This window comes from Hemitrygon akajei, unplaced genomic scaffold (assembly GCF_048418815.1).
Source record: "Hemitrygon akajei unplaced genomic scaffold, sHemAka1.3 Scf000038, whole genome shotgun sequence".
Classification (NCBI taxonomy): Eukaryota; Metazoa; Chordata; class Chondrichthyes; order Myliobatiformes; family Dasyatidae; genus Hemitrygon; species Hemitrygon akajei.
The window spans coordinates 7,310,514-7,334,454 of NW_027331924.1; the positions used below are offsets into that span (position 1 = coordinate 7,310,514).

Here is a 23,941-nt window from a genome sequence, read left to right on the forward strand (position 1 = left end):
AGTTATAGTTACTATTCCGACGATCTTCTCTGTGTCCGCAGCAAAATGCTTCTCGGGGTTGTATGTGGTGAGTTATCCGTACGCTGATAATAAAATTTATTTTGAAGTTTGAGTTTCGGGGAAATTCCTTCGATTCCGAGAACAAACTGTGACTGACATCTTCAGCTCCCTGTAGCAGCCCGTCAGTCACACTTACAGCCAATCAGCGGCATCGCTGGGAGAGTCTTGCTCCTATTGGTTGAGGAGTGTCATTAGGCGGGATGCTGAATGTTCGGAGCGGTCCGAGGTTTGGAGCTGAGAGCGAGTGGACCCGGGGAGAGGCCGGAGATCGGGAGCTACACTTCGGGTAAAGGCTGCAACACCGGCCGGGTGAATCCTTCCCATGGCGGAGATTCCGTGAGATGTTTCAGCTGCACGGAGGGTGCCCGGTCTTTTCCTGCCGAGAATCAGGGGCCTGTTGTCGTGAGTTTCCTCCCAGACCTGTTTCCTGCTGCTGGGAGCCCGGATCTGACCCGCAGCGGCTGCCGATGGATCTCCGGAGCTCTCACCGCTCCCCTGGGTAATCGGACGGGCTGAAGGCCAAGGGAGAACAAGGCGTAAAGGTAAATTCCTGCTTGCGAAAATAAGAAACAACAGCAGGCGTGGCCATTCGGCCCCTTGCCCCTGTTCTGCCTTTCACTCCGATCAAGGCTGATCTTTGACCTCAGCGAAACTTTCTTGCAACGTTCCCATCTTCGCTAAGCCCTTCAATATACCTTGTGAATTTAGAAACCTTGTGCGGAAAAAGTCCAAAGATTTGCCGTGGTCTCAGTCAGACCACCTCTTTCTCTAATTTTGAGACAGGCCCAATCAAAGTGTAATCTCTCTGAGGACACTACCTCCCCCCAAATCAATCTCTGAAACCTTCTCTTCATTCCCTTCATCCCACAGGCTGACTCCGGGTGGGAGACCAGACCTGCGCACAGTGTTCCATGTACGCTCTCACCAGGACCCCATATACCTTCAGAGGAGATCTTTATTCTTCTATTCAAACCTTCCTTCCCATTCAATGCTCTTCATTTAATATCGAACTCAAACAGTGAACAGACACAACACAGCCTCAGCCATGAATTTAAAGGGCAGGTGTTGCAACAGTTTGAGCTTCATACCGGGGGCCATGGAGCAAGCAGGGTGTCACAAAGGGAGGAATGTGGGAGTGTTGTATGTCTGAGCCCAGCTGTGTGTGTTTGTGTATCAGAATCAGGTTTAATATCACTGGCATATGTTGTGAAATTTGTTGTTTTGTGACAGCAGTACATTGCAATACATAGTAATAAAAAGTATAAATTACAGTAAGTATTTATAAATTAAATTTAAACGTTAGTACAAAACGGGAGGGAAAATCCTGAGGAAGTGTTCATGGGTTCATTGTCCATTCAGAAATCTGACGGTGGAGGGGAAGAAGTTGTTTCTGAAATATTGAGTGTGTCTTCAGGATCCTGTACATCCTCCTTGATGGTAGCAATGAGAAGAAGTCATGTCCTGGGTGATGGGGGTCCTTAATGATGGATGCCACCTTTTTGTGGCATCATCTTTTGAATGTGTCCTGGATGCTGTGGAGTCCAGTGCCCATGAAGGAGCTGGCTGAGTTTACAACTTTCTGCAGCATTTTCCAATCCTGTGCAGTGGCCTCTCCATACCGATATATCACCTTTCTCACTTTTCGTTGTTTAAGGATGAGCACATTACACATGTGCTGCATTTACTGAAATTATGCAGCGTATTAATTTAAAATAAAGGATCTCATGCTTTCCCGGCGTAGATGACGTTTAAACTCTTCTCAGGCTTCCAACCGGGTACAGGTGTCTATTTTAATCAACATGTCAATACCAAACTCTGCATCTTCGTCAGGGATGACGCCTGGGCATGTCTAATCGGGGCGGCTGACAGAAATATATATACCACTGGAATAGACATGCCCAGGCATCATCCCCGATGAAGATGGCAGAGTTTGTAATGGAAACATCGGTTAAAACTGATACCTGTACCCAGCTGGAAGCAGGAGAAGAATTTATTATCCTGTTAAAAAATTCATCATCATCGAAGTAAGTTCCTTTATCTTATTATAGAAGTGATAGATTTTTCAGAAGCGCTGGGTTTTTTTGCCTTACACTTCTTGCCATCGTTCTCAGCTCTTTGCTTAGTTTGCTGAGGATTTGTTTGTTTGTTTGCACTCCAAGATCAACTGAAATTTTGAAATTAAGGTCACTAGTTATTTTTAACTCCTGGAAGATCTCTAAGCATCAGAAATTAAACAGAGTTTCCACAGGAGAAGAAATCAGTCATGATGGGATGGCAGGCAGACTGGAAGGGCCGAATGTTCTAATTTTGCTCCTTTATCTCATGGCCCTTCGGGCTATCAACACGTGCAGCCGCATTTGAGGCTCCACGACGATGGGAGACCATAAGATACAGGAGCAGGATTCGGCCATTCGGCTTGTGACGGGCAGCGCTCGATAAACACACTCCTTACACACGCTAATATTGTCTTGTCGTTCTGTTGTCATTCAGCTGACTGTACGCTCTTCAATGTCTTTAACGTTATATTTAATAAAATGCTTTAAACCGGGTTGATACGCTCGGGTTAGCTTTGTGGTGCCTTTCTGAACATACATGGTGGAATATTCAATGTCTCAGGTGATGGGGATGTGTAAATGTGTATATGTTGTTTGTATACTGGATACAGATAGATAATTATGTACATTTTGTAACAGGATTGTAACTACATTGTGGGGTGCATCATGGTCTAATTTGGGCGCAGTTTTCAATAAACTTTCTGGGCAATTAAAGATGGTGTGCCCTGGTTCCCAAAAATAGGGGCTGGTCACTGTTGCAGAAATGTGAGAAGCTATGTCAGACATTTTTTCATTGAAGTGCCGAAGGGGAAGGTGAGGTGGGAACATTCACTCAGGGGGTGAGAGTGTGGAACAGGCTGCCAGCGCAAGTGGTGGATGCGGCTTCGGTTTCCACATTTAAGAGTGATCTGCACAGGTAATGAGGGCTGGGATTAGGGGAGCGACGCATCCGGTCGATGGCTCGAGGCAGCACCGTAGTTTGGCGTCTGATAGGTGGGATTAATGGCCTGTTTTTGGTTCTATAATTCTATGTTCACGGTCAGTAGCGACTCTTTAACGGTGTGTCCCGCATTTCTCTCCCCTCACGCTGCTTTGCCCAGGGTAAAGCGGGTAGGAATCAGTGACCAGTGTGATTAGACTATTTTTATTTGTTTGTTTAAAATTTGTGTTTTTGTCATTTAAATATGACTCGTGGTTCCTACATCACAATGGGAGGGTGTCTGCTGATGATCAGTCCTCCCCACTGAGTGTGGCCAGTCTCACAGGTAACAACAATCGAGCTCATCATTCCAGAAGCTTCTGTCCACTGCGTCAACATACCGTCACGGGCCCGGAAGAACCCTGAGGATCAGAAATCAAACAGAATTTGCACAGAAGAAGAAATCAGTCATGATGGGATGGCAGGCAGACTCGATGGGCCTAATGTTCCGATTGTGATCCTTTCTATCATGGCCTTTCGGTCTATCAACCTGTGCAGCTGCTTTGTGGGAATCCTCCAACGTCCTCACATTCAGAAGTGTTGAAATCTGCCGAGGGAGATGGAGGGTTAATGCAGAACTGGCTCGTCAATGGTGAGGGATGTTTACATTCCAGCAGCCTTTCCCCGACCGCTTCAAGTTCAAGTTCCAGTTTGCCGTGATTCAGCCGTACACCCGCATACTGGCTGAAACAAAACAATGCCCTGGGTAAATTTCCTACTCTCCCTCTCTAAAACCTCCACGACTTTCCTATCAGGAGGAGACCAGAAATGACACAAAATTCTCAGTGTCGTCTAACTAGACTTTCAGAGAGCTCAACATGGCCCTTGAGATTAATGTCCCGACTAATGAAGTCCAACACTCCATACGCATTCTTAAACACCCAACCAGTTTCATTGTGATGTGGGCAGCGGGGAAAATATCCCTCTAGGTTTGTCAACCTCCTAGTGGATACACCGTATCCCTTCACTATCCCAACTTTGAGATGGCCCACGTCTTCATTATCCAGGTCCCCCAAGTGTCTTTATTGGGATCTTTCTCCTCATTAACCTCATTTTAATGTTTGAAGTTACCTGTACGTTCAGCTGGTGGGGTTATTACTGATGGACTGGGAGAGACAACACAGTTTTGCCCTGTCTTGAGGCTTTCTCAAGGGAATCTGCTTTTCTGCCCACAGCCGGGCTCCGTTTAAAGTTGGGATTGCCTCCCCCTCCCGGTGTGTTCTGCCCAACCCCCAACAGTCCTCGGCATTGTTTTACCAAACCTGTTTGTCTGCTTCGGCTGCAAGTCCTGACTGTTGCTAGGATACCGGCCTGTGTGTTTGTTTATTCCGCTCAATGTTTAGCCTGGGCGGAACACTCCGGGAGGGGGAGGCACAGAATCCCAACTTTAAACAGAGCCCGTCTGAGGGTCGAACAGCAGATTCCCTTGAGAAAGCCACAGGACAGAGGCGAAACAGTGCAGTTTCTAATAACTAATAACCATAACTAATAACCCCACCACTGATCATTTTAAACTTTAAAATGGGTTTAACGAGGAGGAAGATCCCAATAAAGACAAGTGGCGGATCTGGACAATAAAGAGGTGTCCAAATCAAAGTGTCAGGATCAAGGGAGGCGGTATGTCCACTAGGAGATCGGCAAACCTAGAGTGGTATTTACCCCCTGCACGCATCATAACATTCTTATAACGAAGCTGGTAGGGGGTTGAAGAAAGCGTATGGTATTTTGGCCTTCATTAGTCGGGGCATTTATCTGCAGAACTATGTCGCAGGTCTCTAAAAGTCCAGGTAGGCAGCACCGAGAATTTTGTGTCAGTCCGGGTCTCCACCTGATAGGACAGACGCAGTTTTTCGAGAGGGTGCATATAAAATTATTGTTTAGTTTTAGGTGTATGCTGAATCACAATAAACAGGAACTTGAGCTTGAAGCGGTCGGGGAGAGGCTGCTGGAATGTAAACATCCCTCACTGCAGACAAGCCAGTTCAACATTCTCCCGCGGCAGATATTGGAGGATTCTGTACAAAACAAATCATAGCACAACGGAATGTATTAAAAACGATGCAGGAAGAAACAGACACGGACAAAACAATCAATGTGCAGGGAAAATAAAAGATGCAAATAAAAATAAGAAGGCTACATTGTGTTGTAGACTCTGTGAAAGTGAGTCTGTCGGTTCTGGAATCAGTTGTAGCCTCTGAAAGTGAGTCTGTAGGTTGTGGAATCAGTTGTAGACTGTGTGAAAGTGAGTTTATCGGTTCTGGAATCAGTTGTAGCCTCTGAAAGTGAGTCTGTAGGTTGTGGAATCAGTTGTAGACTGTGTGAAAGTGAGTCTGTAGGTTGTGGAATCAGTTGTAGACTCTGTGAAAGTGAGTCTGTAGGTTGTGGAATCAGTTGTAGACTCTGTGAAAGTGAGTCTGTAGGTTGTGGAATCAGTTGCAGACTCTGTGAAAGTGAGTCTGTAGGTTGTGGAATCAGTTGTAGCCTCTAAAAGTGAGTCTGCAGGTTGTGGAATCAGTTGTAGACTCTGTGAAAGTGAGTCTGTAGGTTGTGGAATCAGTTGTAGACTCTGTGAAAGTGAGACTGTCGGTTGTGGAATCAGTTGTAGACTCTGTGAAAGTTAGTCTGTCGGTTGTGGAATCAGTTGTGGACTCTGTGAAAGTGAGTCTGTCGGTTATGGAATCAGTTGTAGACTCCGTGAAAGTGAGTCTGTAGGTTGTGGAATCAGTTGTAGACTCTGTGAAAGTGAGTCTGTAGGTTGTGGAATCAGTTGTGGACTCTGTGAAAGTGAGTCTGTCGGTTATGGAATCAGTTGTAGACTCTGTGAAAGTGAGTCTGTCGGCTGCGGAATCAGTTGTAGACTCTGTGAAAGTGAGTCTGTCGGTTGTAGAATCAGTTGCAGACTCTGTGAAAGTGAGTCTGTAGGTTGTGGAATCAGATGTAGACTCTGTGAAAGTGAGTCTGTCGGTTGTAGAATCAGTTGTAGACTCTGAAAGTGAGTCTATCGGTTGTGGAATCAGTTGTAGTCTCTGTGAAAGCGAGTCTGTAGGTTGTGGAATCAGTTGTAGACTCTGAAAGCGAGTCTGTCGGTTGTGGAATCAGTTGTAGACTGTGAAAGTGAGTCTGTAGGTTGTGGAATCAGTTGTAGACTCTGTGAAAGTGAGTCTGTCGGTTGTGGAATCAGTTGTAGACTCTGTGAAAGTTAGTCTGTCGGTTGTGGAATCAGTTGTGGACTCTGTGAAAGTGAGTCTGTCGGTTATGGAATCAGTTGTAGACTCCGTGAAAGTGAGTCTGTAGGTTGTGGAATCAGTTGTAGACTCTGAAAGCGAGTCTGTCGGTTGTGGAATCAGTTGTAGACTGTGAAAGTGAGTCTGTAGGTTGTGGAATCAGTTGTAGACTCTGTGAAAGTGAGTCTGTCGGTTGTGGAATCAGTTGTAGACTCTGTGAAAGTTAGTCTGTCGGTTGTGGAATCAGTTGTGGACTCTGTGAAAGTGAGTCTGTCGGTTATGGAATCAGTTGTAGACTCCGTGAAAGTGAGTCTGTAGGTTGTGGAATCAGTTGTAGACTCTGTGAAAGTGAGTCTGTAGGTTGTGGAATCAGTTGTGGACTCTGTGAAAGTGAGTCTGTCGGTTATGGAATCAGTTGTAGACTCTGTGAAAGTGAGTCTGTCGGCTGCGGAATCAGTTGTAGACTCTGTGAAAGTGAGTCTGTCGGTTGTAGAATCAGTTGCAGACTCTGTGAAAGTGAGTCTGTAGGTTGTGGAATCAGATGTAGACTCTGTGAAAGTGAGTCTGTCGGTTGTAGAATCAGTTGTAGACTCTGAAAGTGAGTCTATCGGTTGTGGAATCAGTTGTAGTCTCTGTGAAAGCGAGTCTGTAGGTTGTGGAATCAGTTGTAGACTCTGAAAGCGAGTCTGTCGGTTGTGGAATCAGTTGTAGACTGTGAAAGTGAGTCTGTAGGTTGTGGAATCAGTTGTAGACTCTGTGAAAGTGAGTCTTTCGGTTGTGGAATCAGTTGTAGACTCTGTGAAAGTGAGTCTGTCGGTTTTGGAATCAGTTGCAGACTCTGTGAAAGTGAGTCTGTCGGTTGTGGAATCAGTTGTAGACTCTGTGAACGTGAGTCTGTAGGTTGTGGAATCAGTTGTAGACTCTGTGAACGTGAGTCTGTAGGTTGTGGAATCAGTTGTAGACTGTGAACGTGAGTCTTTCGGTTTTGGAATCAGTTGTAGACTCTGTGAACATGAGTCTTTCGGTTGTGGAATCAGTTGTAGACTCTGTGAAAGTGAGTCTGTCGGTTGTGGAATCAGTTGTAGACTCTGTGAAAGTGAGTCTGTCGGTTGTGGTATCAGTTGTAGATTCTGTGAAGCTGAGTCTGTAGGTTGTGGAATCAGTTGTAGACTCTGTGAAAGTGAGTCTGTCGGTTGTGGAATCAGTTGTAGACTCTGTGAAAGTGAGTCTGTCGGTTTTGGAATCAGTTGCAGACTCCGTGAAAGTGAGTCTGTCGGTTGTGGAATCAGTTGTAGATTCTGTGAAAGTGAGTCTTTCGGTTGTGGAATCAGTTGTAGACTCTCTGAAAGTGAGTCTGTCGGTTGTGGAATCAGTTGTAGACTCTGTGAAAGTGAGTCTTTCGGTTGTGGAATCAGTTGTAGACTCTGTGAAAGTGAGTCTGTCGGTTTTGGAATCAGTTGCAGACTCCGTGAAAGTGAGTCTGTCGGTTGTGGAATCAGTTGCAGATTCTGTGAAAGTGAGTCTTTCGGTTGTGGAATCAGTTGTATACTCTGTGAAAGTGAGTCTGTCGGTTGTGGAATCAGTTGTAGACTCTGTGAACGTGAGTCTGTAGGTTGTGGAATCAGTTGTAGACTCTGTGAACGTGAGTCTGTAGGTTGTGGAATCAGTTGTAGACTGTGAACGTGAGTCTTTCGGTTTTGGAATCAGTTGTAGACTCTGTGAACGTGAGTCTTTCGGTTGTGGAATCAGTTGTAGACTCTGTGAAAGTGAGTCTGTCGGTTGTGGAATCAGTTGTAGACTCTGTGAAAGTGAGTCTGTCGGTTGTGGTATCAGTTGTAGATTCTGTGAAGCTGAGTCTGTAGGTTGTGGAATCAGTTGTAGACTCTGTGAAAGTGAGTCTGTCGGTTGTGGAATCAGTTGTAGACTCTGTGAAAGTGAGTCTGTCGGTTTTGGAATCAGTTGCAGACTCCGTGAAAGTGAGTCTGTCGGTTGTGGAATCAGTTGTAGATTCTGTGAAAGTGAGTCTTTCGGTTGTGGAATCAGTTGTAGACTCTCTGAAAGTGAGTCTGTCGGTTGTGGAATCAGTTGTAGACTCTGTGAAAGTGAGTCTTTCGGTTGTGGAATCAGTTGTAGACTCTGTGAAAGTGAGTCTGTCGGTTTTGGAATCAGTTGCAGACTCCGTGAAAGTGAGTCTGTCGGTTGTGGAATCAGTTGCAGATTCTGTGAAAGTGAGTCTTTCGGTTGTGGAATCAGTTGTATACTCTGTGAAAGTGAGTCTGTCGGTTGTGGAATCAGTTGAGATTTATTGCTGATTTAAATTATCCACACTGCTTCAGGAGCCTGACGTCTGTAAGATAACGACTGGTCCTGAACCTGGTGGTGTCAGACCAAAAGGTCTCCAGATGTGGTGGGTGATAAGAGGGCATATCCTGAATGCTGGGCGTCCTTGATGATAGATGCTGCTTTCTTGAGGCAGTGGTCCATCTGAATGTTTTCAATGGTGTGGAGAGGTTTGCCTGTGATGGACTGGCCTCTGTCCATCTCATTCTCTTCACCAGGTTTCTGAAGTAAACATGACTGTAGGCTGTCACTGAATATCAGAACGTGGAACAAATTGATGAATCAGATGAGCAAAGGGACTTGGGAGTTGATCAAAAGTCTGAAAGTCTAAAATTACAAATGTCACTCCACTCTTCAAAAAGCAATGGAGCCAATAGCCTGAGCTCAGTGGTTGGGAAGGTGTTGGAGTTGATTAATAACGAGAAGGTTTCGGGGTACTTGGTGCCCCATTATAAAATAGGTCAATAGCTGCACAGTTTGAGTAAGGGAAATTCCTGCCTGACTTATCTATTGGAATTCGTTGAGCCAACAACAAGCAAGGTGGACAAAGTCGTATCTGTGGATGTTGTGTATTTGGGTTCTCAGAAGGGATTTGACAAGGTGAGGCTGCTAAACAAGGGAAGAGTGCAGGGTATTACAGGAACGATACCAGCATGGATAAAGTATTGGCTGACTGGCAGCAGACAAAGAGTGTGAATAGTGGGAGCCCTTCCTGGTTCGTTGCCACATGGGTCTGTGTTGGGGTCGTTTCTTTTCATATTGCGTCTCAATGATTTGAGTGATGGATTGGTGGCCCAGTTTCCAGACAATATGAGGGCAGGAAGGGGGCGTGGGGAGCAGGTCGTGTTGAGGAAGCAAGGAATTATATAGTTTAGTAAAATGAGGAATCAGTGCACAATTGTAAGTAGTTTGAGGTCCATAATATAGGAAACGATGGAGAAGTTTCAATGGAGGTTCACAATACTGATTCAGAAATCATAGACTTGTATGAAGAGTGTCTGAGCACACTGGGCCTGTATTCACTGGAATGTAGAAGAATGAGGGGTGCTAATTGAAACCTACTGAATATTAAAAAGGCCTAAAGTCGATGTAGAGTGGACGTTTATCGTGTTGCAGCCTACGACCAGAGAACACAGCTTCAGAATAGCGGGACATTCCCTTTGAATGAAAATGGGAAGAATTTATTTATGAAGAGTGTGGTGAATCTATGAAATTTTATCTTCACAGACGGCGGTGGAGGCCTCATCACTCGGCATATTGAAGGCAAAGGTTGATCGTTTCTGGATTTGTCAATGTGTGAAAATTATGGGGAGAAGGCAGGAGGATGTGGTTGAGAGGGTTAATAAATCAGCCATAATGGAACGGCCGAGCAGAAGTAATGGAGCAAATGACCTAATTCTGCTCCTTTTGTCTTATGGTCTAGTGCTCTAATTGATTTTAGAAAACAATTATCTAACCGACTTTACTTGAGACACAGGCACAGGGAACTGGAATTGCAGACACTGTAAGGAATGCTGTTGGTGGAAAACAGGAAGCTTGTGAAGTACTATGGGAATGGGAAAGGTCCCTTATGCAGACCATGGACAAAATTAACAGTAAAGCATTTTGATAACAGAAAGAATTCATGAATGAATAGTCTAAGCCCTGATGACTTTATCAAAATGGAGCTTTACTGGTAATTTTATCAAATGGGAATGTAAAAGCTGTACTAACTTCATATTCGGGTAGATCAGTTTTCATTGTTGTCCTGTTGTGCTATGGTCTGCATGAGGGACCTGTCCCATTCCCACAGTACTTCACAAGCTTCCTGTTTTCCACCAACATCATTCCTTACAGTGTCTGCAATTCCAGTTCCCCGTGCCTGTGTCTCAAGTAAAGTCGGTTAGATAATTGTTTTCCAAAATCAATGAGAGCACTATACTATAAGACATAGGAGCAGAATAAGGTCATTTGCTCCATTACCTCTGGTCGGCCATTCCATCATGGCTGATTTATTAGCCCTCTGAACCACATCCTCCTGCCTTCTCCCCATAATTTTCACACATTGTCCAATTCCTGGAAGTTGGGAAATCAATGTTCATGCTGTAAGGTAGGTAGGCAGCCGGGATATGATGTCTCTCTGTCCACTCACACTCACGTCCCAGTGGGACTATGTACGGGTCGGTAAAATCGGCAATTATTCTTCTAAACGACATAAAGAATATGGAGCTAACTGTTGTAGTTGTTTTTGTTTGTGAAGAATGAATCCCTGTCGGACCGTATTCAATGTTAATGTACTGTATACTTTCCTAAACGGGGGTCCTGAACCATTTTTGATATTGAGATTCATGCTCACTAACACCGTGTCCAATTGGATTTGAAAACCCTAAACCCTTGCATACCTCGAGCGGACTAAATAAGTACAGCAGGTCGGTATCTTAGCAACAGTCAGGACTTGCAGCCAAAGTAGACAAACAGGTTTAGTAAAACAATGTCGAGGACTGTTAGGGGTTGGACAGAATCCTTAACGGAACACTGTTACCCCGTCAGACCCTCACACTTAAAACTTAGTGAAGGGATTGCATCCAAATGTGATGTTGGGACAGTTACCCCCTGATCATCTTCTTCTGCTGATAAGATTTTAGTGTGGGGGTATGGCTCCCAATCAAGGGGGGCTTCTTCATCTTTCTTTTTAGAGAGGCCAGAGAATAGACCTCCTATGCCAATGTCATCTAGTAGTGATTCAGCAACATCTTGTGCTGAAATGTGATCTTGTGGATCAGGGGGTAACTGTTCCATTAGAGGAAGAGGTCTGAGTCAGAATCTTCAGCGTGAGTCAAGTCCAGGACCTTGGACTTGAGTTCTGAGATGTGTTGTGGTGTGTGCTAACAGTGTGCCTTCTGTGTGTTCTTTGAGAGCCATATAATTCTGATAGAGTTGTAGGCGTGTGAGTGAAGTGTTAGTAAGTCCCCAGTTGAGATACTTTTGTAGTGTCCATTTGGGATCTAGCTTATAGCTGCGCTTAGTGTTGTGTGTGTCTAGTTCTGGGTTGTTGACAAATTTGTTACGTTGTAACAGTTGTAAATCCCAACTGTAAATGGAGCCCGCCTGAGGACCTAAAAACAGATTCCCTTAAGAAAGCTTCAGGACAGGGCGAAAGTGTGTTGTTTCTACCAGTTCATGAGTAATAATCCCACCTCCTGAGCATAACGGTACCTTTAAACGTTAAAATGGGTTTAACGAGCAGGAAGATCCCAATTAAGACAAGTGGGAGGCCTGGATAATGAGGATGTGTGCCAATTGAGAGTGGCAGGTTGAAGGGATATGTTATATCCACCGGTAGGTCCGTAGACTTAGAGGGATATTTTCCCCGCTGTCCGCATCATAACACTTCACAATGAAGCGGGTAGGGTGTTTAAGAAGGCCTTCATTAACTGTGGCATTTATCTCAGGAGCCATGTTGCAGCTCTCGGAAATTCCAGTTAGACGACACTGAGAATGTTGTTCAGTTCTGGTTCTCCTCCTGATAGGAAAGTCGTAGAAGTTTTAGAAAGGGTGCATAGGAAATTTACTAGGATATTGTTCTTCTTTAGCTGTTTGCGGGTGTACGGCTGAATACTGGTAAACTGGAACTTGAACGTGAAGCGGGGAAAGGACACTGGACTGTAAACATCCCTCACTGTAGCTCAACATTAACCCTTCCTCTCCCTCGGCAGATTCCAACACTTCTGAGTGTGGCCAGTCTCACCGGTAACTACAATCGATCTCATTATCCCAGAAGCTTCTGTCCACAGCGTCACTAATCGGACACGGCGCCACAGTACAGAATCCTCCAATGTCTTCACATTCAGAAATGTCGGAATCTGCCGAGGGAGAAGGAGGGTTAATGTAGAGCTGGCCTGTCTAGGGTGAGGGATGTTTACATTCCAACAGCCTTTCCCCGACCGCTTCAGGTTCAAGTTCCAGCTTATCGTGATTCAGCCGTACACCAGCACACAGCTAAAATAAAACAATGCCCTGGGTAAATTTCCCATGCACCCTCTCGGAAAACGTTCACTTCTTCCCTATCAGGAGGAGACCGGAAGTGAACAACATTCTCAGTGCCATCGAATTAGACTTTCAGAGACCCGCAATATGGTTCTTGAAATAAAAACCCCGGCTAATGGAGGCAACTCAACATAAGTGTTCTTAAACACAACCAGCTTCATTGTAAGGATGTGATGATGCGGGAGGCGAGGAAAATATCCCTCTAGGTTTGTCGACCACCTAGTGGATATAGTGTATCCCTTCAGCCTGCACTTTGATTTGGCACACGTCCTCAAGTTATCTGTCTGTTCAGGTGGGCGGGGGGGGGGGGGGTTACCACTTATGGACTGGGAGAGACTGCAGTTTTGCCCTGTCCTGAGGCTTTCTCAAGGGAATCTGCTGTTCGCCCCTCAGACGGGCTCCGTTTAAAGTTGGGATTCTGTGCCTCCCCCTCCTGGAGTGTTCTGCCCAACCCCCAACAGTCCTCGGCATTGTTTTACCAAACCTGTTTCTCTGCTTCGGCTGCAAGTCCTGACTGTTGCTAGGATACTGGCCTGTGTGTTTGCTTAGTCCGCCCGAGGTACCGTAAGGGGTTCGGGTTTAGAAATACAATTGAAAATCTTCTTATGGACCCTGAAAAGCTGTGTGCCTTGTGGGACTGGCCTCCATGACCTACGGTCAATGTCACTTTAATGGGACGTTTGAATTGGTAAGAAATTAATATAAAAGCTGACGCTGCAAGTGTGGAGACAGGGAGAGCAACCGTGGTGAATGCGAGGTGCCCGACGGACACGAGGATATTCCAATCGGGACTACGGGGAACATGCAGCCAGCACCAGAAACTCATTTTTCACTGGTATTATATGTTCTGCTCTTTAACTGTTCATGGAACAGCAGAAAACTTAGTTGGTGAGCTCAAAGCTATTTGGTTGTGTAAATTCACGGGTTCTTTCCTTGAGTCAATAAAGGTACCCGTCGGTAATTACAGATTCTCTCTCGGCCTCCCTGATCATTATTACAGGGGCTGAATCCTGATTCCTCAGTTCTGTGTGCCCTTCCGTCCATTTTCATATCATCTGCAAACCTGGTCACAAAGCCATCAATTCAAGTATCGAAATCATTGGCAAATAATATAAAAAGACCAGTCGCAACACCTACCCCTGGAGAGCAGCACTGGTCACCCACCGGCAGCCAAACAGCAAAGATTCCTTTTATTTCCACTTTTTGCCTCCTACTGATCTGTTGACGCCCTATCCAGACATGTATCTTTCCTGTGATACAACGGGATGTTGTCTTGCCAGGCAGCCTCATATGCGACACCCTGTCTAAGGCCTTCTGGAAAATGCAATATCCACTGATTTCCCGTGACTGTGAAGGCTGGTTGGTTCATTAGTCATTGTACTAATCCGAGTTTTAACCCGTGATTGCACTAGGATTAAATTGGGGGTTAGATTGGCAGCGCAGCTCAAAGAGTCTGAAGGGCGAATGCAATCTTAAATGTTCATAAATCAAATTTAATAATCCCCATTTAGGAGACGTCCTGTCTTGTCATCAGATCTCCATCACCTTTCTATGTTACCCCTTCTTCCCGTTCTCCTCATATCAAATTCCTTCTTCAAATGTTTACCTTAAATACATCCAATAACGAGGCTGCCACAGCCCACTGTGTGAAAGAATTCCATAGATTCATAGATTTAACACACTTGGTTAAGAAATTCCTCCTCACTTCCGTTCGAAAGGAATGGCCCTGTATTCTGAGGCTGGTCGTAGGCTGTCACACTGCAAGTATCGTCTTTACATCCACTTTAGGCCTTTTAATACTCAGTAGGATTCAATTAGTACTCCCTCTTTTTTCTAAATTCCAGTGAATACAGGCCCAGCGCCGTCAATCGCTTTTCATATAAGCCTTTCATTCCTGAATCAGTTTTGTCAACCTTCTTTATGAACTCTCCCCAATGTCAGCACATCCTTTCCAATATAACGGACCCAAAACTACATATAATACTCCAAGTGAGGCCTCGCCATCGGCTCATAAACCCTCAATACTACATCCTTGCTTTTATCTTCTTGTTCTCTTGGATTGAATGCTGACAATGCCTCAAACAACTTCCTCATGAATAACTCAAACTACAAATTAGCATTTCAGGAATCTCGCACAAGGACACACTGTTACAAGGCCATGGGGCACGAGTGCTACAGCAGGACCCAAAAGCAGGACACAAACATGTCTTTCTCAGGTTCAATAAAATCGAATTTATTACTCTATATACGGAAAACCGGAAGATCAAGGAGGGCAAAGAGGAATACGGACCTTGGATCTGGAAACTGGGAACTAGGATCTCCGCGGTCAAGGACTTGGACACCGGGAACATTCTTGGACCGCCACAGCCAGAACGTGGACACCCGCACATGAAACACCGAGCCGGGACTCTGCCTTCAGGTCAGGCGTCGAGCCGGGACTGACCACCGCGGCCAGAACGTGGACACTTGGACATGAAACACCGAGCCGGGACTCTGCCTTCAGGTCAGGCGTCTAGCCGGGACTCTTCTTCATCAAAGGACTGATGTAGATACAGGACATGAACACCGGACCCAAGTTCATTCCAAGCTGCGGGAGCTCTTAACTCACCCCTGGCGGTTTGACCTTACCCAGACCCAATCCGGCGAGGGAAGGCGAATTGCTGGTACTCCGCTGAGGGAAAGGACCTGGCATGCTTCTGCAAGGAACGTAGTCTGTTCCGGCTGGAGGACTCTGGCTTGAGGTGACTTTGCCAATGCTCCTTAACACTCTCGCCCCGAACGGCTAAACCCAGGGGCTTATAAACTGCCGGTTTGGTCGAGAACAGATTACCATAATGGTCAAGCTCGAGGGACACATGAAACAGGAAATTAGAAGGGACAAGAAGTCAATGGTCCGGATCATAACGCAACCCAGCTAAATTTAAAGGGGAACCGATCTGGACCATGACACACACAGGTCTTTTCGCACCATGGATATCTGAATGTTGTCACTGATTAGAAAAACAGTGTACACTATTATTCCTCCTACCAAAATGCATGACGACACTGTATTCCATCTGTGACTGCTTTGGCTGTTCTCCTAATCTATCCAATACCAACCGTAGCTGCCCTGCTTCCACAGCACTACACGCCCCTCCACCTACCTCGTGTTGTCCAGAATCTGGGCCACTAAAGCATTGAACCTATCGCTGAAATCATAGACATGTAACATAAAAGAGACTGTCCCAACACTGACCAGTGTGGGACCTCACTAGTCACCGGCAGGAAAGGCTCTGTTACTCCCACTCTTTGCCTGCTGCCCATCAGCCAATGTTTTATCCATTCTAATATCATTCTTGTCATATCCTGCACCCTTATCTTGTTTAGCAACCTCACCTTGTCAAAGGCCTTCTGAAAATCCAAGTTCACAACACATACCAATATTACATTGTCCATCTTGCTATTTTTATTTTCTCAATGAATTCCAATAGATTTGTCAAGCAAGATTTTCCCTGAAGGAAACTTTGCCCTATTTTCTCCTGTGCGTCCTAGTACCCCGAAACCTCATCCTTACTAATGGACTCCGACATCTTCCCAACCACAGAGCTCAAGCTACTCACTACTTCCCTTCTGGAAGAGTGGGATGACATTTGCAGACAAATCAACCACCAACTGCCTTTGAATATGTAATTTGCTCCACCTTATTCATTCCTGGACAACGTCCTGTCATGTTTACTTAAATAACCGAGTGAAGAAACAGTGCAGAGAAAGGGGTTGATACAGCCCAGTCCGTCACAAGAAAATATCTCCACACCACTGAGCACATTCACATGGACCACTGCCACAGGAAATAGCAACATCATCAAAAACAACCACCATTCAGTATATGCCCTCTTCTCGATATGTCCTCTTCATCTCCACACCACTGAGCACATTCACATGGACCACTGCCACAGGAAATAGCAACCGTCATCAAAACAACCACCATTCAGGATCTGCACTCTTCTCGATATGTCCTCTTCATCTCCACACCACTGAGCACATTCACATGGACCACTGCCACAGGAAATAGCAACATCATCAAAAACAACCACCATTCAGTATATGCCCTCTTCTCGATATGTCCTCTTCATCTCCACACCACTGAGCACATTCACATGGACCACTGCCACAGGAAATAGCAACCATCAGCAAAACAACCACCATTCAGGATATGCCCTCTTCTCGATATGTCCTCTTCATCTCCACACCACTGAGCACATTCACATGGACCACTGCCACAAGAAATAGCAACCGTCAGCAAAACAACCACCATTCAGGAGATGCCCTCTTCTCGATATGTCCTCTTCATCTCCACACCACTGAGCACATTCACATGGACCACTGACACAAGAAATAGCAACATCATCAAAACAACCACCATTCAGGATATGCACTCTTCTCGATATGTCCTCTTCATCTCCACACCACTGAGCACATTCACATAGACCACTGCCACAAGAAATAGCAACCGTCAGCAAAACAACCACCATTCAGGATATGCACTCTTCTCGATATGTCCTCTTCATCTCCACACCACTGAGCACATTCACATGGACCACTGCCACAAGAAATAGCAACCGTCAGCAAAACAACCACCATTCAGGATATGCCCTCTTCTCGATATGCCCTCTTCATCTCCACACCACTGAGCACATTCACATGGACCACTGCCACAGGAAATAGCAACATCATCAAAACTACCACCATTCAGGATATGCCCTCCTCTCGCCACGACAGCTGGGAGGCAGATACAGGATTCAGAATCACAGGAATAATAATAATAATAATTGTAACAATTTGAATAATAATAGTAATAATAATAAATAACATTTGAAATGATAATAATAAATAAGTAAGAAATTTATGGTATACGTATACTGGATAGATTTAAAAAAAACAGAAACACTGTATATTAACCCTTACATACCTTTCGGATCAAATTTGACCCGTTTTGACATTTAACAACAGGAAAAAAAACACCCTAAATGCCATTTCCAGCCGAAATTTTATGACTTTTCCTAAAGTGACCGGAAATGCGCCAAATGGAACTATTTAAAATGTTATACTTTTGTACACGTGCTACAATTTTTTGTATACTGAGGTTGTTCCGGGTCAAATTTGACCATTATCTATTGAAATGGAATTTAGATTTCTGAGACATTAATTAAGGATTAATCAGCAATTTATTACTGTCAGACAGGCCATTTATACATTCTAAAGAGATTTTTGGTTCAAAATTTGCTACAGACACTTGTTATGAGGGGATTCTCGGGCCGGGTCAAAATTGACCCGGAACAAACTGTGAAGGTAAAGAATATGAACAGATTGCCTGGGTTAAAGTAAGTGAGGTAGTGTCCAAAGATTCTATGTCCATTTAGGGATCTTAATGGGAGAGGCTGTTACCCTACAACCATCCATCAGGCTCCCGAACCAGTGTGGATAATCTAAATCTCCAAAAAAATCTCAGCTGATTCCACAACTTACAGACTTACTTTCAACGAGTCTACAACTCAAAGATGTCGTTTTTTTTTTCAAACTTTATTTTTCCTGCACATTGGTTGTTTCTCCGTCTTTGTCTCTTCCTGAGCAGTTTTCAATAAATTCTGTAAAGCCTGTTTTCACCTAAGCAGCAACAAGAAATTTAATCTACATGAAGTGAGTGGTAACATGCGGGAATTGACAATAAATTTACATGGAACTGTCAAGCAAGGATTGTAGGTTTGATTTATTGCTATAAGGGTGAGAATAGTGATGGAGATTGCAGTAGAACTGATGTAATCAGCCGGATTTACTGTATCCAGTCCAAGGGTGGAACAACATTCTTATCAACATCGAACTCTTTAAAAAACTGTCCAGAAACATGCCATTAATTCATTATCTAATGCCCCACTATACTAACGCCATCAGGAAATATAATGTCCCCACTTATCCATTCCTTGCATATTCATGTATCTAGTTAAGAGACTTTTGATTCCCTCTGTCGTATTTACCTCGAGTATCAACCCTGGAAGGACATTTCATGCACCCACCACAATGTGCCAACAAAAACTTGCCCCACACATCTACTTCCACCTTCACCCCACCCAGTGTAATTGCATGCCACCTAGTCTGTGATTGTTCAGTCTTGTGTCTAGTCTATCTATGACTCTGTAATCCTGCAAACATTGGTTAGATCTCCCTTCAGGTGCTGCAGCTGGAAAGAAAACAGCACAGGTTTGTCGAATCTCTGCTTGTAATCTACGTCTGATCTCAACAGGTGCTACACCTGGTTATTCATGTACTCACACAGCAATATTCAAGGTCCCGAACAGTCACCCCCAGGAGAAGTGACACTTCGCCTGTGCGTGTTTCGGGGTCACTGACTGTTTCCAGTCTCCTATGCAGTGACCAGGCCTGACACCTACTGGGGAGCTGGGGTAGTTTTGCTCTATCTACTACAACAAGTAATTCCAGGAATGAAGGGGTTAACATGAGAGGAACGTTTGGCAGCTTTGGGCCTGTGCTCACTGGAATTTAGAAGAATGCGGGGGATCTTATTGAAACCTACCAAATGTTGAAAGAGTAAATAAGGTTCATGTGGAGAGGCTGTTTCCTGTGGTGGGCGGTATCCAGAACTAAAGGGCAGAGTCTCAAAATTGAGGGGATGTCTTGTAGAACAGAGGTAAGGACGTTTTTTTTTAGCCGGGAGTAGTGAATCTACGGAAGTCCATGGGTAGATTTAAAGTGGAAATTGACAGTCTCTTGACTGGTCAGGGCATCAAAGGGTTTGGCGAGAAGGCGGTGTACGGAGTTGAGTGGGATCAGCCACGCAGGAATCCCGGAGAAGCCTCAATGGGCTGAATGGCCTAACTCTGCTCCAATGTCTTGTCGTCTAATGGACAGGATTTCCAGTTGACTACGCATTGTAATACCACTCCCCATTCCCATTCCAACATTCCTGTCCATGCCCTTTACTACTGCTTCGATGAGACTATTCCCTGGTTGGGGGAGTAACATCATTATCCGGCTGCCTCGCCTCCAAACTTCCAGCATGACCACTGACTTCCCCATCTTCCGCAAATTTGGCACAAACATTTTGGCTCCCGTCTCACCGACTGTCTTCTCTTCACATCTCCATCGCCTTCCTCTGGTACCTCACGAAGTGAACAGAGACTCCTAGTGGCTGAGGCGGTGATGACAGTAATGAAGTAATTGGTCTGGCAGAGCTGAGAGTGAAGACACACAAGGAAACAGGAGATTTTTTTTCATCAACCATCAGAACTTGGGAAAAATGACAAGTGATCCAAGCAAGTGCCACATCGTAAAACTGGAAGCTTAAAGACGTGCTGAAGGGAATTTGGAATATATACACTGTTGTCAGTGGATATTGGAGAATATGAAGATCATGACTGTGTAAGAACAATAACATGCCAGGAAGGCGCAAGTTATGAGAAGTAAGTGCCTTTGTGGAATCCAGACCAGGTTCTGTACACTAATAGTTCCTCTACCATTGAGAGAGGAATTTCTCACAGAAAATGAAGTGATAGCATCAGGACACATAGCTCCTGGTACAACAGGCAGAGTTGAAAGCTTTAGTTGAAGCCTGTAAGCTAGCAGAAGGAAATAAGCAAATATTTACACGGATTCTCGATATGCTTTCTGAGTGATTCATGACTTTGGAAATTCATGGAGATAAAGAGGATTTCTTACAGCCGTAGAATGGCGAACGAACACGATAACTTATCAGTCATACAACTATCATCAGAAGTCTGAGTGTTAAAAAGTAAAGGTCACTCTAAAATAACCACTGAGGAAAGCTGTGGAAATGCATTTGCAGACAAGACTGCAAAAAGGGCTGAAAGAGAAGGATTAAAGAAAATCGTAGAAATGGAAGAAAACACGGTAAGTGATGAATGTGTGAGATATTCAAAAACAGTGGTACTGGATGGAAATGGTGGGTTATTAAATGACGATGGGGTTTGGGTTTGGGGTGATACTCATGGTCTGGTAGCGCCAGCTGATCTACTTCCTTATCTCACACGGGTAATCTACTCCTGAGGCCATATCCGAATGCAAAAGGTAATTAATTGACGGATTTTTCCAGTGGAGGTGAAATCCATAGTTCATGATGCAAGCCCGACTGACAGCCGAGAGATGTATGAAACAGAAAACAGACCTGGATCACCGGGGAAGCTACCTCAGCCAAGCTCTGCTGCCCACCTGATGCATTTTTACATCTGCAAGTGGATGACGTCACTTCACCAACGAGCCAAGGATATTCATATCTATCAGCAGTGGACACACTTACAGGATGGGTAGAAGCCATCCCAGCAAGAAAACCTACTGTCACACACACAGCCAGAACCCCCATTCAGGACTGTATTCCTCGATGGGATGGCGGTGGCCCATTGACTTTAAACCAGAGGCACATCTCACTGGAAATATTTGTCAATAATTATGTTGAATGATGAATATTGAATGGCTTTTCACTGTCCACATCCACCAGAGTGATCAGGACAAGTTGATGGAATAAATGGGCATCATCAAACAACGGCTGACCAACTCTCACAAGGAAGACGTACCATGGCCCCCGTTTGATGAAATGGAGCATCAGGGCAGCCCCGACAATGAGAACAAAATGTAGGCAATTAGGTGGTGATGGGACGACCTCTGTCACTACAGGAAGCTCTCGATCTCAGAGAGGCTGATTGACATGTTATGTCAGATAGTTTAGTAGACAATTTTGCCAAACTGACAGATCTGTTCAGTCTGATTCTCAGCCGGTTTCTGCTGCTTGAAGTGGTCCATTAACAGGAGGACATACCTTGATCCATGGCGACTGGGACTTGGTCAGGAAACCGCATAAGGAACCCCTGGAAGCTCGGCGGGAAGGTCCTTACCAAGTACGGTTGATTACCAATTCAGCAGTTCAGGTAGAAGTTAAAAGTATGTGGATAGACGCCAGCCACTGCAGGCGAGTTGAAATGACTCCGGATGATGATGCCTGGGCATCATTGGACTAGATATGTCCCTGCATCATCCCTGATGAAGATGGCAGAGGTTGTCATCGGAATATCGTTAGAATCGATACCTGCACCCGGCTGGAAGCCCGGGAAGAGTTTAGTAGCCTATTAGTTAATAAATTGGTATCTTGTGAATAGTCTTTTATTATCAAAATAATAGACTTAAGAAGCACCATCTTGTATTGCTTTGCCTTACAGTTCTTAACATTAGCATCGTTTCTCAGCTCTGTATATGGTTTCCTTACTATTTCCGTGCTTGTTCTCTTAGACAAGCTAAAATATTGAACATAAGGTCACACGTTATGTTTGACTCCCTATAAAACAGTAAGATGAGAAATTGAAGAGAGATCCGACAGGAGAAGAAATCAATCATGACGGAACGGCAGGACAGATTCGATGGGCTGATTGGCCTAATCCTTTGTAACATGGTCTTTTGTCTACCAACTTGACCAGCTACTTTCAGGGATCTCTGACCATAGACCATAATATATAGGAGCAGAACTTGGCCACTCGGTTTGTGACAGAGAGCGTTCGGTAAACACACTCCTTACACACTCACCGTCCTGCTGTCGTTCGGCTGAATGTACTCAATTCAATGTGTTCATAAAAGGGTTTTAAACAGAGGGGATACACTCGGAATGGCTTTGTGGTGCGTTTCCCAACGTACACGGTGGAATATTTAATGTCTCTGGTGATGGGGATGGGTAAATGTGTATATGTCGTTTGTATACAGGAGACAGACACATAGTTCTGTTTATGCAAGAGCTCATTTAGATGGGCCGAATGGTCTGTTTCGGTTCTATGATTCTATGTTCACCAGGGTCAGCAGCGGCTCTCTAACAGTGGATCCCGCATTTCTGCCCTCTCACGGTGATTTTCCCCAGGTAAAGCGGATATGAACCAGTAACCGACATGCAGCAGCGATTCAGATTTATTTTTTTATTGGTTTTTTACTTTGTGTTTTTGTCATTTAAACATGTTGTGTGGCTCCTACATCACGATGGTAGGATGTCTGCTGATGATCAGCCTTCCACCCTCAGTGTGGCCAGTCTCACAGGTAACAACAATCCAGCTCATCATTCCAGAAGATTTTATCCACAGCGTCACCATTGGGGCCCGGTTTTGTACAGAATCCTCAAATGTCTTCACATTCAGAAGTGTAGGAATCTGCCGCGGGAGAAGGAGGGTTAATGTAGAGCTGGCTGGTCCACAGTGAGGGATTCCAGCAGCCTTTCCCCGACCGCTTCAGGTTCAAGTTCCAGCTTGTCGTGATTCAGCCGTACACCAGCACACAGCGAAAACAAAACATGCCCTGGTTTGTGACCTCCTAGTAGATAAACCGTATCCCTTCACCCTGCCGCTTTGAACTGGCTCACGTCTTCATTGTCCAGGCATCGCACATGTCTTTATTGGGATCTTCCACCTCGTTAAACCCATTTTAATGTTTAAAGTTACGTGTATGCTCAGTATGGGGTTATTACTCGCGGACTGGGAGAGCCCCCACAGTTACACACTGTCAGGGAAATCTGCTTTTCGCCCCTCAGACGGGCTCCGTGTAAACATGAGGTTCTCTGTCTCCCCTCCCCCTCCCGGAGTGTTCTGCCCAACCCCCATCAGTCCTTGGCATTGTTTTACCAAACCTGTCTGTCTGCCTCGGCTGCAAGTCCTTACTGTTGCTGGTATACCGGCCTGTGTGTTGGTTTATTCCGCTCGAGGTATGTAAGGGGTTCGGGTTTAGAAATACAATTGGATCGGGTGTTGGTGAGGCGGAATCTTAATATTGATTTTGTTTCAAGACCCCCTGTGTCAGAAAGTGAACAGTACATTAACATTAAACACGCTCCAACAGAGATTCATTATTTACAAACAAAAAAAGTAAAACAATCTGCTCCAGATTCTTTGTGTCGTTTAGAAGAATGTTTTCCGAGCAAAATCCCATTGGTACGTGAGTGTGAGTAGACGGAAAGATTCAGGGGCAGAATAGACACAGTGTGCTGAACTACATATACCTGTCTGGACACGCCCCCCTGCTGACTGCTCCTGTGCCTCCTCCCACAGACCCCGGTATAAAGGCGATTGAGGCCTGAGCACGGCCCTCAGTCTCCTGGATTTAGTATGGTGGTTATTTACTGCTTCTTCTTTCTTCCAGTCAATAAAACCAATATGTCGCCTCACATCTCGGAGAGTTATTGAGGGTGCATCACACAGTGGAAGCACAGCCCCTTCCAAGTGATA

The 23,941-nt window shown here is 45.0% G+C and overlaps 1 protein-coding gene across 1 annotated transcript in view; it reads right to left on the reverse strand.

Annotated features, from left to right (window-relative positions):
* Positions 1–12,380: 12,380 nt before the first annotated feature.
* The window catches only part of LOC140720209 (zinc-binding protein A33-like), a 75,586-nt gene continuing 64,025 nt past the window's right edge, over positions 12,381–23,941 (reverse strand). The window contains exon 7 of the mRNA XM_073035096.1: positions 12,381–12,499. Within this exon, the coding sequence (XP_072891197.1) occupies positions 12,381–12,499 (119 nt within the window). The remainder of the gene's footprint in view (positions 12,500–23,941) is intronic.